The sequence below is a fragment of the Aphidius gifuensis genome, linkage group LG6, assembly GCF_014905175.1.
Source record: "Aphidius gifuensis isolate YNYX2018 linkage group LG6, ASM1490517v1, whole genome shotgun sequence".
Lineage (NCBI taxonomy): Eukaryota > Metazoa > Arthropoda > Insecta > Hymenoptera > Braconidae > Aphidius > Aphidius gifuensis.
Genome location: NC_057793.1, coordinates 3,229,634 through 3,242,979, shown reverse-complemented (window position 1 = coordinate 3,242,979; position 13,346 = coordinate 3,229,634). Strand labels below are relative to the sequence as shown.

At 26.6% G+C, this 13,346-nt stretch overlaps 1 protein-coding gene across 4 annotated transcripts in view; it reads right to left on the bottom strand.

Annotated features, from left to right (window-relative positions):
- LOC122858881 (agrin-like) overlaps positions 1–13,346 on the bottom strand; it is a 159,315-nt gene that overhangs the window by 94,289 nt on the left and 51,680 nt on the right. For 3 of the 4 annotated variants that reach the window (XM_044162094.1, XM_044162095.1, XM_044162097.1), the window contains exon 2: positions 3,443–4,972. The exons of the other annotated variant lie outside the window; for it this stretch is intronic. In XM_044162094.1, coding sequence (XP_044018029.1) covers positions 3,443–4,838 — 1,396 coding nt within the window. In that variant the 5' untranslated portion in view covers positions 4,839–4,972. The remainder of the gene's footprint in view (positions 1–3,442; positions 4,973–13,346) is intronic. 4 annotated transcript variants of the gene reach the window in all.

Sequence of the window (13,346 nt, the reverse complement as noted above, 5' to 3'; positions counted from 1 at the left end):
GCACAGCTAACTGCAGCCATGTGAAAAAATAAATTAAATAAAAAAGCATCTAGATTATTTATTTTTAAAAAACATAATAATACAAATTGAATAATAATTATACTGAGGAAGAGAAAAATAAAAAAGAATATGAAAAAAAAAATGCTAAAATAATTAAATTTTCAAAGATTAATTTTCCAAGAATTGCTTTTTCAATTTATTTTATATTTTTTCATAATTAAATTAACGATTTCGGGTTAATCGCTTGTCATATATATATATTATGTATAAACACAAGGATATTACATTTCATGGATAAAATTTTTCAAATAAATTATCTTACTCCCTTTTTCTCGGCGTAAATTAATCCATTGGGCTTATAAGCGGAAGGAAAAAGTGAGAGAGAAAAGTATTTTCAATGGAGGGGCATCCATACTAGTGTAAACAAGAGAGAGAGAAAAATAAAATAAAGTAAAACTATAGAAAATGGGGAATGGTAAGAATGAAAATACTTTTGCAGTAAAGTGTTAGCCTGTCGATCGTACACAAGCTAAACTTGCTCCAATTCTTATTCTGAGATTAATGTTAACTTCACTCTTTCAACTTAATAAAACCAAACTCCGATAAATCCCTCTAAATTTTTTTTTTCCTTTCTTTTTTCTAGTTTGGCTTTACTTTGCTTTATTCATTTTTTTTTTTTTTGTCGTTATGCTCACAGAACATCTTCATAACTATAATAAATGATTTATATTTTTACTTTTTACTGTTGGAATTTCTTCTAAGCCTTTACTTTGAAAATTTGCTTCTAAAAATTTGTAACTATTTAAAATCCAATGGTCACACTCATTTCTTAGGTGCAAAACTTGGTAAACTATTAAACTAAAAACGAAGAAAAATATAAAAAATTTAAAAAAAAACTATCTGGCGAATTGTAAGCTCCAATGGAGCCAAGTCAAAGTCGTCCGGAACTAACCTAAACCTTCCGCGTCTTAGTCGTTACTTTTGTGTAATCTTCTCAGGGTAGTTTGTCCAGCCACATTTACCAACTTTCTTTTATTTAATTTTTTTTTTTTATTTTAGCTGTTATTTTATACATTGTATATCGTTTTCCTTTTTTTTTTTCCCTTATTTTTTTACTACCCGCTTATCGAAAAGTTAACGCAGGCCATATTGTGTCCTATCTTTTCAACGGTACAAAAGAGTAGCTTAATTTATATAAAAACAACGGAAAAAAAATAAAATACAATGAGCGGAAAGTAGGAAGTACTTTTCGTCGGTTCTTTCTTTGAAAATTAGAAACTGTTTTTTTTTTTTAAATTTATTTATTTTTTGTTTATTTCGTTTGCATTGTTTTTTTTTTCTTTTTATTTTCAAGGGAAGTTTTAAGTACCAACAATAGTGTGAAACAAAAGACAGAGTCCCTGCCAGGCAAAGCTCTAATGTTCCACTAAAATATAAATGTGATCCTTGCAAATAAAAAAACAAAAAACCTAAGTGTTTTTCAGCCGAAATGGATTACTCGAAATAAACGTAAACTATCCAAGAGTTTAAAAAAAACAATAAAAAAAATTTTTAAACTTTTATTATCAGGATTTTTTTACTGTCATATATCCTTAGATAAATTAAACTATTAAAATATTTATTTGTACACAATACTTGAGCGATATAAAAATAAAAAAATCAAAGTATAAAATATTATGAAATAAAAAAATTCTCGTATATCAACAAATGAAACTAAAAAAATAAAAATGAAAATTAAAAATAAAAAAACATGGAAAATACTAGAACACAAAAAAAAAAAGCTATTTTTCTATTTTTTATACGAGTTGTTTGTTTGTTAAATTGGTATATAGACAAAAGAAAAGTTGGATGTTGATTGGAGAAAAAATAAAATAAAAAACCAAGGATTCCCTCATGGTCAATCAGAATTTTGAGATCGTTTGCAGAGCATAAAGGACGAAAAGGTAAAAAAAAAAAGGTAAAATAAAATTAAATTAAAAAAAAAAAAAAGTAAATGGATATTGTAACCAAGGGCCCGTCGACAATGGTTAGGCAGTAAATGAGGGGCATGGGAAATAGGAAAGGGAGATGAATCCCTTGGGTTTTCATGTGCGAATTCAGCAATGATTTTTCGATGTAATTTTTTTTCTCTTTTTTTTTTTTTTTATATAGTATCGGTTACACAAAATCGAATAAATCTCTTGGGATTGATTGTCAGCATAGTAAAAGTGCAGTTGATTCGATAGATTCGATATGCAAATTTAATTTTCCAATCATTCGTTAGCAATTTTGAAAGATTATTTGATTTGTCGAAAGATACATGTCAATCATTGAGTATATTTTTCAAATATATATACTAAAAAATTAACTCATAAAATGTACAACAAAGTTTAAAAATTTTATTTCTTGGCAAATTGATGAATTAATAAAGGTTTATACTTGTCGTTGAATATTCATCAGTTCTCACATGTTATATTTTTAAATACAAAATTATTTTTCATACTGAATAATAATTGTGGAATTCTCTCTCGATGGAACTAGAATATTCAACGACAGCCATGTGACCTGGGTTAAAAATCAATAGAATTTTTTTTTTTTTATTTTAAATATATATATAGCGCTTAAAATATATATGAGCCATCAAAATGAATAACTATTTTGTTCATAAAATATTGATATTAAAAATATGTATACCCTCGTGTGTTATGTTTTTTTAATTTTGTATTTTCTTCTTGAATAGTTATTGATGAACTCACTCAACAGTAAAAAAATACCCAATGATTTATTTTCTTTAACTGATAAATATTTATCAAAAGAAAAAGAAAAAAAATCTGTCACATTGATTTTAGAGGAGAAAAAAAAAAAAACTGCATGCTAGAAAAAGAAAATGAATTAAATTTCATTTTATTTTCCATCATCCAAGACAGTTGTTTCTTTTGTTTTGTTTTTTTTTGAATGCATTATCCTTTACAAATGCAATATCATTCTGGTCAAACTGTCTATGTCGTTCACTTTACAAAATACATTGTAATTCTGACCGAAGAGTTTTACTAGTAGCAAGTTTCTACGTGCTTTGCCTGTCAAATTCGACACATAAAACTGCAGTTGAGACAGTTACGCCAAGCTAACGTATCACTAGCACGTGCAACTGACATCGAACTCAAGTTCCATTCCCTTAGCTGTACAAAACTATAGTTTTTTGCTGTGTCATTACATCTTACATGCCAAAAAAAAAAAAAAAATTCAACTACACTTAGCCCATAAATAATTGTCATGGTAAAAGTCATTAAGTTCAAAATCAACTCCATCAATCTTTTTACATATTGAATATAAAAAAAAAAAATCTTAAAATTAAGTGAAATAAAAAAATAAACCATAAAAGTTTAAGCTTCAAAAAAAAAATACATAAAAAGAAATGAAAAATCTACTTAATATTTGAGTAAGGAATAAACTATGTACTTACAATTTACGTAGAGAAGTATACCAGAGACAAGAACAAAGCTCACGATGAGAAGTATCAAAAGTAGTATGAGAATTGTTGGTCGACACCAGGGACTACTATCAACGCTATTTTGTTGTATTTCTTTTGTTCTTTTTTGATCAACAACTGTTGATTCACCAGCAACATTAACAACAACACCTTTATATGTATATTGTGGTGTTTTTTTATCAGTACGAAATCCATGATCATCCTCAGGATCTGAATAAACACCATAAGCTTCAAAATTATTTTTTTTATAACCATTTGTTTTTTCATTTGTACCAGTTGTTGTTTTTGTTGCTGCTGTTGCTGTTGTATCAGTATTATTTTTACGTTGATAAAGACCAGATGTTGAGCCAATATCACTAATTTTTAATGTTTGATCATATGATTTTGTTGATGTATCTTGATAACGTGATATTGGCTCATATTTTGAACGTTCATGTATATAACTTTTTGATGTACTTAATTCACATTTTGATGTTTGATAATCTTTGCCACCACTGTCATATGATTGATCATCATATTTCCAACCATATGATCTGCCAGCAGAATCATATGTATCATATGTTTTATTTGTTGTATCAAATCTTGGTAATGTACCATATAATTTACCACTACTTGTTTGATATTTGTTGTCATATTTTGTTTGATTTGAACAACTTCCCAATTCATATGATGAATCACGTGTTTTAATACCAGACTCATAACCATTTTTACTAATTGTACCATAATTTTTATTTGTATCATATAATTTACCAGTATTACGATGATCTTTTTTTGGCTCAAGTTTTAATGTTTCTTCAGCGTATCTTGATGCATAATCATAATCAGTTAAATCACGTGAATATCTACGATTATTATTATCTTTTTCTTGATAGCTACGTAATTGTTCATTTCTATCATATGTTCCAATGTCAATATCAGATTCTTGATATGTTCTATCTTGTCTTCTATCATAATGATAATTATCATCTGTTGGATAAATACGATTATCATAACGTTCTAAATGTTCACGTTCATATCCACCACTTGGTAATTTTCTATCATAACTACGTGTTACGTATGAATGTTCAACATTACTACCATAATTATAACCATTTGTTGTACCACCAATGCCATCGACATATGTGTCATCCAGCTGACTGGTGTCTTGATAATTTTTAGACTCGTAATCCATGTAACGAGATGATCTATGCTCGGTACCATAGTCCATGGAGCCTTCAACAACGTTTGGCAATTTACTATTTAAATTTTCACTACTTGTAATACCAATACTTTCAACATGCTCAACTAAATTTGGTAGCCTTGATGATGAGCTACCTGGTGTATTTTCTGTTAAATCCAATTTTAATCCATTGCCCGTTGTTTTTCGCATTTTTAATTATTGTCATGATAATAAGTATTTTGGTGTCTCTCATTTGACACCAATCCTTTTGTTTATTCACTTTTTTAACTGATATTTTTTTATTTTTTTAATCATGGCTTTGTTCTTGTTGCTGATGATAATATCTGAAAAATAAAAAATTAGTATGTTGTTAGTATATAATGGGTTAGTTAATTTTAAATATATGTATAGAGAGAGTGATAAATTGTTTAGTTGGATATTGAATTTGAGGCACATGAGAGAATTAGGCAAATTAGATGTAGGGGTAGACTAGAGTGTATACTCTAGTCTTTGTTAAGGACCTGTCATGGTAGAGTAAGGAGTTTATGGTGAGATGATGCCAAGGATATGCTGCATTGAATCATCTATCGAGCGTTTCAATGTGCATATACTAACATTAGCTGTGATTGTGCTAGGGTGATGTTATCATACATAGTCATATGGCTCATAGAAGTAATGATAATGATAATTATAATAGTAATAATAATGATTATGTAGAGCTTTATCTAATGATGAGAATAATCCAAAAATAATCTCGTCAAATCCAAATAGTTCCTTACAAATTGTTTAATTATTTTTTATAAAATTATTTTATACTTTTGAATAGGAAAAAAATAATTTAATATTTTTTTTATTAATTTTCACAATTTTCATTAAATTTAATTTGTTTTATTTGATTTTATTTTTTCTGTTTTTATTAATTTATGCAAGGTCTTTGGTTTGTGAAAAATTTATTTCAATTTTATTCGATGAACAACGTTGCTTGGGTTTTTGTGGTTTGTACAACGGAAGTATCCGAGGCAAGGAATTCTATATCGTCATAAAATTTCCTCGCGACTATAAGCTCGAGAGTAATAAGTACAGCAGGGTTCAAAGGAGATTGCTGTTCCGCATGCAAATATGATTAGTTCCGGAGCGTAACTTCATTTGCGTATATTAAAAGCGTGGATAGCTCACTTTATGCAAAGAGTAAAAGAGGTTGGTAAGGTGATGGAGAAAAAAGAGTGAGAGAAAGCGAAAGAGAGAGAGAGAGAAAGTGTCGGGTAGAGGTGTAGATTTTGCGGAAGTTAAAAGGTGAAGGGGTTGTTCTACAAGTATTTATACACACAAAGACTGCATGTTGGTCCGTTAAAAAACACATATATATATTTATGTTTGGTGTTAAATTTATGCATGTTTAATTAACTGATAAATTTTTAAAAATTTTAATAAAATATATTTTGCTATTTGGAAAAATATTTTAATAAACTAATGAATATTTTGGTTCAAGTGTTGAATGAATTTGCTTGTTATTGCTTAAATACCAGTGGTAATAGTATCACTTGTAAGGGTATTTTATCTGACAAAATTATACTGTTGAAACTTTATATAAATTCCAATCTAGAAATCTACAGAAATTTAGCAAACAAATCGAATCACCACCACCAATATCCATGGCTTTTTTTAATTATTCTTTTATGCCCATAGAAATATCCTTCTCTCTTTTCACTATTATATATATCCACTGTCCAGGGATTCAAAGATATTTCAAAATTGCATATTCCATTGGGTAATAATTGCATCTTGGTATGCTAGTGTGGTTATATCTGAATGGTGACTCTATACCAACTACCATTACCCTCAGCTTCTATCAAAATATCCCACGAGATCGATCTCCATGATATTCAAGAGGCTATAATATATATACTGTGTATATATTTGCAATATATATTTATATCTGTATGTATGTTGTACAACAGATATCTCAATATGCTAATACATCCACCACAAAACGTTGTCTCAAAATTCTTGTTCAATTTTTTAACGAAAATTGCTCACGTTTTCTCGTAAAAACATAACAATCCAATTCTCTTAGTTATTTCAACCGATTTTTTTTTTCAACCTTACTTAAAGTATTTACATTTACATTTTTTATTTTTTCTTTTTCATATTTTTTTTCCATTCATGAATCTTACATTATCATACTTCTATACTACACTACAAAAAACATGAAGATATTATGCGAAATCTCAGCAAAATTTTTTTTATTTTATTCTTTGCATTTTTAAATTTTTCCATCTTGTCATTTTGATAATTTGGCACACACACACTTTGCTAATTTTTTTTTTAAATATTTTTTACCTCTCACTTGTATTCAGTTTTACTCATTCATTCACACTTTTATTTTTATTTTTTATATTTGCCTACGGCACATTTTCGCACTCACTTTTCCACTCTCAACGCATTCACAATAAAAAAACCTTTGAATTATTTATATTTTTTAGTTTTTTTTTTTTTTTTTTTTTTTGTTTTTCGTCTACGGACCACAGTCGCATTGCGGGATGCAAATGGAGCTTTTTTTTATTTTCTTTACTTGCCTCTAAAAGTTCAATGTGAACGGTGTTGCAACTTGCAAGCCTAATCTCTAATACAAGCTCCTTTTTTTTTTTATTTTTGCTGAAGGGTTTTGTAATATATATACCTCATCATTTTTTAAGAGATTTAAAAATGCTATCAAATTAAAATGAAATAATGAATATACATAATGTATATATGAAAATCCTTTCAAAGCTCAAAATTCAAGAGATTCGCAAAAAAAAAAAAAATACTCGCATACATCTGGTGAATTGTCATTAAAAGTTGTTATGAAAATTTCAAAACTGTTGAAAATAAAAATACTGTGCATGTGTGAATGGCAGTTTTATAAAAATACTGTACTTTTGCGACACAATTTTAAAACAAAATAATAATTTATTAATGAAAATTCTATTTTACAAACAAATATTGTAACACCTATAAAAATTAACTTTTACAATACTATTCGACACAAAGCAATAATTCAAAACTCAAATTTAACAAAGAAAATTTGTTCGATAAATAATAATTATTCAAAACCAAACGTAGACTTGAAAATTTTTCAAATTATTCAAGCAAATATTGACAAGTATCGATAAATGAAAAAAAAAAAATATTTTATCAATTATAAACTTGCAAGAATCATAAATTCAAAACAATTAATTGTGAAAATTATTATTGTTAATTCAACTAATGTATATCAATATATATATATATTTTTTTCCAGCAAAAAATATTTGTCTCATCTGCTGACTGAGATAGCCATAAAATAAAAGAGATATAAAACCCAGTGAAAAATAATTTGTCACCCTGAGACCACGACAGGTTTGCATAGCATTGCAATTTTCATTTTGTCTCTTACAGTATCTGCATTTAAATGAAACTCGTCGACAAATTCCAGGCAAGTATATATAAACTATATAATATAAAATATACATATATATAATCTAAACAAAATACTGCGTACAGATGTGTGTTCATATAAAGTATATTACATTCCATTTGATAAAATCAATGTAATATTAACGGTAAATGTACACCAAGATATAGAGTGCAGTGTACATCTCAAAGCTTTCTCGTTGCAATCATGATATCATGTTGCAATCAAAATGTTGAGCTTACACAACGAGATAAATTGTCTATTTATATAGTGAATATATGAGAGAAAGGGTGGCACTTAATTCGCAGGTGTACAGTGTGAAATTTCACTTGTCCTCTTTATCTGTTCACCTGGGGTAACAGGACTATGTTCAATTCGCATTTCAACATATTTCATTGTGTTTGTATATTGAACATGTAGGTCGAGTTATACGTTTTAACATACACACATATATAGATATTTTAACATTGGTATGTTTACCAACACCAATACGACAATTATTTGAAATAAGCTCATGTTCCAAGTATGTTGAAATTCATGTCTGCAGGTGTGGATCACTAAGTGTACTTAATAAATATTTGTGCGACTCGTGTATGCACTCATTGATGTTGGATAAAACACTTCACTATGACAATATTCAGTATTTTCAATAATTGCTAAATAATTTTATCATGCAGAAGAAGATATTGTATATTATAATATTGATTATCAATAATTATAAGTATAATAATTATTTCATTTGTTAAAAATAAAATTATTGAAGAGAAAAAAAAAAATTTTCAATCACTTTTAGTACCATTGTCGTAATCTTCAACTTTGCGTCTTTCATTGATCACAATTTTGCTTTTACTTCTCTTTTATCTTGTCGTGCTTTTTTTTATCTGCCGACTGCTTTCTTACTGCCCATCCATGATGAAATCTCAAGAGATATCTCTAGATTCAATTAGAGAACTATTAGTCGAAGCAACTTTTACTTTCATGTGCTCGCGTGAATTTCATCATTGCACAGCCAGCTTTATTTTTATTTATTTATTTTTATTTTTTTCTATATACAATTATAGATTGCACAAGAGCTTTTCTTGTTCACAATCTATTGTTTCTTACAATTTATATTGAACAAACATTTTTAACTTATTCGTTCACTTTTATTCAAGCTAAAATTTACTTTTTATTTTTTTTTTTTTGTATTGTCACTTGTTTCAATGATTATCTATGCATTAAGAAATTTTAAACAAATAACAATATTGCAAATGACAATTTGAATAAATTAAATAAAGTTTTATTTGTTATTAAATAATTGTAATGTCTATTTTAGTTAACACAAATCATTCAACTCGTTATTTATTCAAAGAATAGACGTATTGCAAACTTAATTACAAGAAATGACAATTAATTGTTTTCAATAAACTTGCCATTGTTTTTTTCTATTTATTATTATAAATAAAAAATTACTATACAATCATAAATATGTTTTTTGAAAACAAACAAATAAAAAAAATATATATCGCATCGTCAAACGACCAGTTATTACCAAGAAAATAACTTGTTGTTTTTTTGTTTTATTTTTTTTTATTTCATGACACTGTATAGTTTGCATAATTAATGACATTCGTCCAAACTGTAATTACTCCATTGGGTTTTCCTGCAATCGATATTTCTCTAAAAAAAAAAAAAACCAGCAGCTTTTGTGCATTTCTATATCACACACAAAATCTATCGCACACTTTCAAGCATGGTCTGACCACACCCGGCTATTACTACTAGCTTCACAAAAAAAAAAATTGAAATAATAAAATTTAAAAAAATAAAATCATCAAATTGAACAAAAATAAAAAAATATCATTCAATTTGCGTGCAATAGACTTTTAAAATTGAAAATAAATTTATTATTTTTATTAAATATAAATACTGGGGAAAAAATAAAAAAGTAACAAACGTGGTAATCTTTTTTTTTTTACAATTTTTAACGAATTATTTTTATACTTTTTTCCAACAACAATTGAAAATATTTCAATTGTTTTTTCTATATTTTTAATAAAAAAAATATTCAGTTTATTTATTTTTTTTTTCAATTATTATTTAAAGTTACTAATTAAAAAAAAAATTTTATAATTACATGATAAAAAATAACAGTAAAAAATGTGTAATTTTAATTGACATATGAGATATAAAATTGGAATGTTTTTTTTATTAAAAAATTTTTCATTTAATAAAACAAGATATTACATAGGTCGATATTCGCCTACAAACCAGTGTGTCAATTTTGTTCTGATAAGCTTTTTATACTTAAAAAAAAAAAGAAAAAAAGCTTTTGAACCGTCTGTTTTTAGTTCGACATATTTTTTCCATTCAGTCTCGTCTAACAAGCATCGCATACATTCAATCAATCTCCCCAATTCTATGTCACCTCTTTTCAAAACATCCCTCTCTCGTTGGGCACGTACATCCTGCATTCTCAATCATGCCCTACAATATGATGCATCATTTTAATCAAAAAAAAAAAGAAAGAAAATACACGCTCTTTCAGCTTAGCATGAAAAAAAAAATTACAAAAAACATGAAGTTTATATTTTCCTATTGTTTTGTTATTTTTAATTGGTCTCTTGTCAAAGTCATTGAGATACATTTCAAGATAACTTATAAACAATGAATTGAAAAAAATAAAAATATATATCCATGTCAAGTAATAATTTTTTATTTTCATTTTCAACAATCTCGTTCAATACTTTGCGATATATTGACGTTGAGAGGTTACTACAAATAGAATTTAAAAAATAAATAAATAAATAAAAAAATCGTAAAGTTCTATTTTCTCTCGTGTTTACTCTGATAAAACCATTAAAGTGAGATTGCAGTGCTGAAAGTCGTAAAGTATCATTGACAAGGTTAAATTATTGAATCATTGATTCATTTTATTTTTTTTCCTCATTTTCTTTCAACTATTAATGCAATAACAACGTGTGTTATAGGTATATATAAATTACCTCGTCATAACTTTTTTAAGTATATAAAAAAATATTTATTTTAAATAAATCAATTTTGTATTTTAAACTCGAATTGTGTCACTCACAATGTCTATCACAATGTCAAACAAACAAAAAACAAAAAGTTACTATTGAGTTTTATGTATATAATATTATTTGTATAATGAAAATTGAGATTCCTTTATAAGCATGACTTTTGAATATCTAATTTATCATTAGAAATATATTCTGACATATTTTCATATTGTGATGAAAATTTTAGCTTCTGGCATTGCTTTGTTATTAAAGTTGTTGATTATACATAGCTACTATTATTTTAACTAATACGGACATGAAATTTTGATATGTAAAAGAACTCAAGTATAATATGTACATGGAAAATAAATTGCCAGAGGCAATTATAATTCGATTTTGATTATTTCAGCCATAGCTTTTTAGCAGTATTTTAATATTTGAAACATCGTCTTTGATGTTGATTGATGAATTAAATTTTTTCCTGTTAAAAAAAAATAACAATAATAATAAAAATAATAATAGTAATAATTTTTATTATCATTTTAATGAAGAAAAATAATTGAAAAAGACATGCAAGAACGAAAATGAATGAAACAAGTCAAAGATTCTTTATAAATGGGACAAAAAAAATGAAAAATAAAAAAGGCAGAGAATGAAAAGAGGGGTTGAAATGGGGAGTGAAAAGATGAAAAGTGCAAAGATACCGACATTGAGAATAATATAAGACTAAAAGAATAAGGGCAAAGGTATAAGGGTGAAGTCTTTGGGGAAAAAAAGAAGGAAAAAAAAATATAAAAATAAGGTGAAAGAGTAAAAAGGTCGAGGCAGATTATTTCTTGGATAAATTGTCCACTGAGCGACAAGGCCACAAGTCTCGAGGATAAACAGAGCCTTTGGAACATTTTATTTATATATTTATTCATTCTTTATTATTTTCATTCTTTAATTATTTTTTTTTTATATACCTATAAATATTTTATTAATTTTCTTATTTTTTTTTAATTTCAATGGTACTTGTTAAAATATTATTTTCTATCAAATAATTATTTCGTCAAATGAATGAGCAAAAAAAAAATTTATCTCAAATATATATTTGAATTTAAAAAAATTAAAATTCTATTAATATATTCTTTTGAATTTTTCCTACACTAATTTTCCTTTTTTTTTTTTCATTTTAAATTAATCAAACAGCTGTACTTTTATTTTTCCCTTTAAATAAAATTATTTCTCAACACCCTTCAAGCAAGTTACGATAATTGTTCAAACTACGACAAACTCTAGTGTCAATTGTACACAACCAAATTTTATCAGTAAACGTTAGTTCTACGAGGTTTCTAAAATTAGCTTGCTAAATTTTCGCCTTTTTCCTGTCACGTATTTCCTCCCCTTGCCAATTTATTTGGTTTGCATAGTTAAAATATGTCACCCCAGTCAATTTCCGTCAGTAATTATAATTAATTTACTCATTCCATTATTTTACAAATGTTTTTACAGATCATTTAGCCCTCAACTTTGATTTTTTTTTTTTTCATCTACATTTATTTCCTTGAAAATTAATTTTTGTTTATTGAAAGAAAAAATAAAATGAAAATAAAAAAATATATATAAAAGAAGAAAATAGTTGAATAAAGAAATATCAAGAGAATATTCACACAACAGTATAAAAAATATCAGACACTTTCTTGTCATTGTTTTTTACTTCTTTGTTTTATAGCCAAGACATCAAAAAATCCAAGTGAACACCTGATGTGTTTCCAAGAATTTCATGATGCCCAGAAAATATAGACAAGAAATAAAATCAATAAAAAAAAAAAACCATAAAGTAACCAAGATGTAAAAAATTGATTGGTTCAGGTGGTTTTAAAAAATTTACGATTATCAATGATGTACATGTAAATGTCAGCTAGTGTCTGTTAAAGCTGCTATTTTATTTTTTTATTTGTTTTTTGTGTTTTTTTATTTTGTTGTATGGAATAGTCTTGTCAGGTGATTTGCCAGACAATATTGAAAACAATTGATGATCTCAATTGGAAAAGGCCTGTCCAAGACCAAGACATTATTACATCAATAAATAATTTCAATTTAATAAATTAAATCAATAATAAAATAATTATTTCAAAGACAAACAAATAAAAATTAATCAGCAAGTAAAATTGTGGTTATTTTTTTAAATTTATATTATTGAAATAAAAGATTGGTTGAATCAAAGCACATTGGCTCATTGAATGGTCTCATCAAGACTCTTACCACTTACGATGGTTTATTTTCAACAGCAAAAGTACCCTT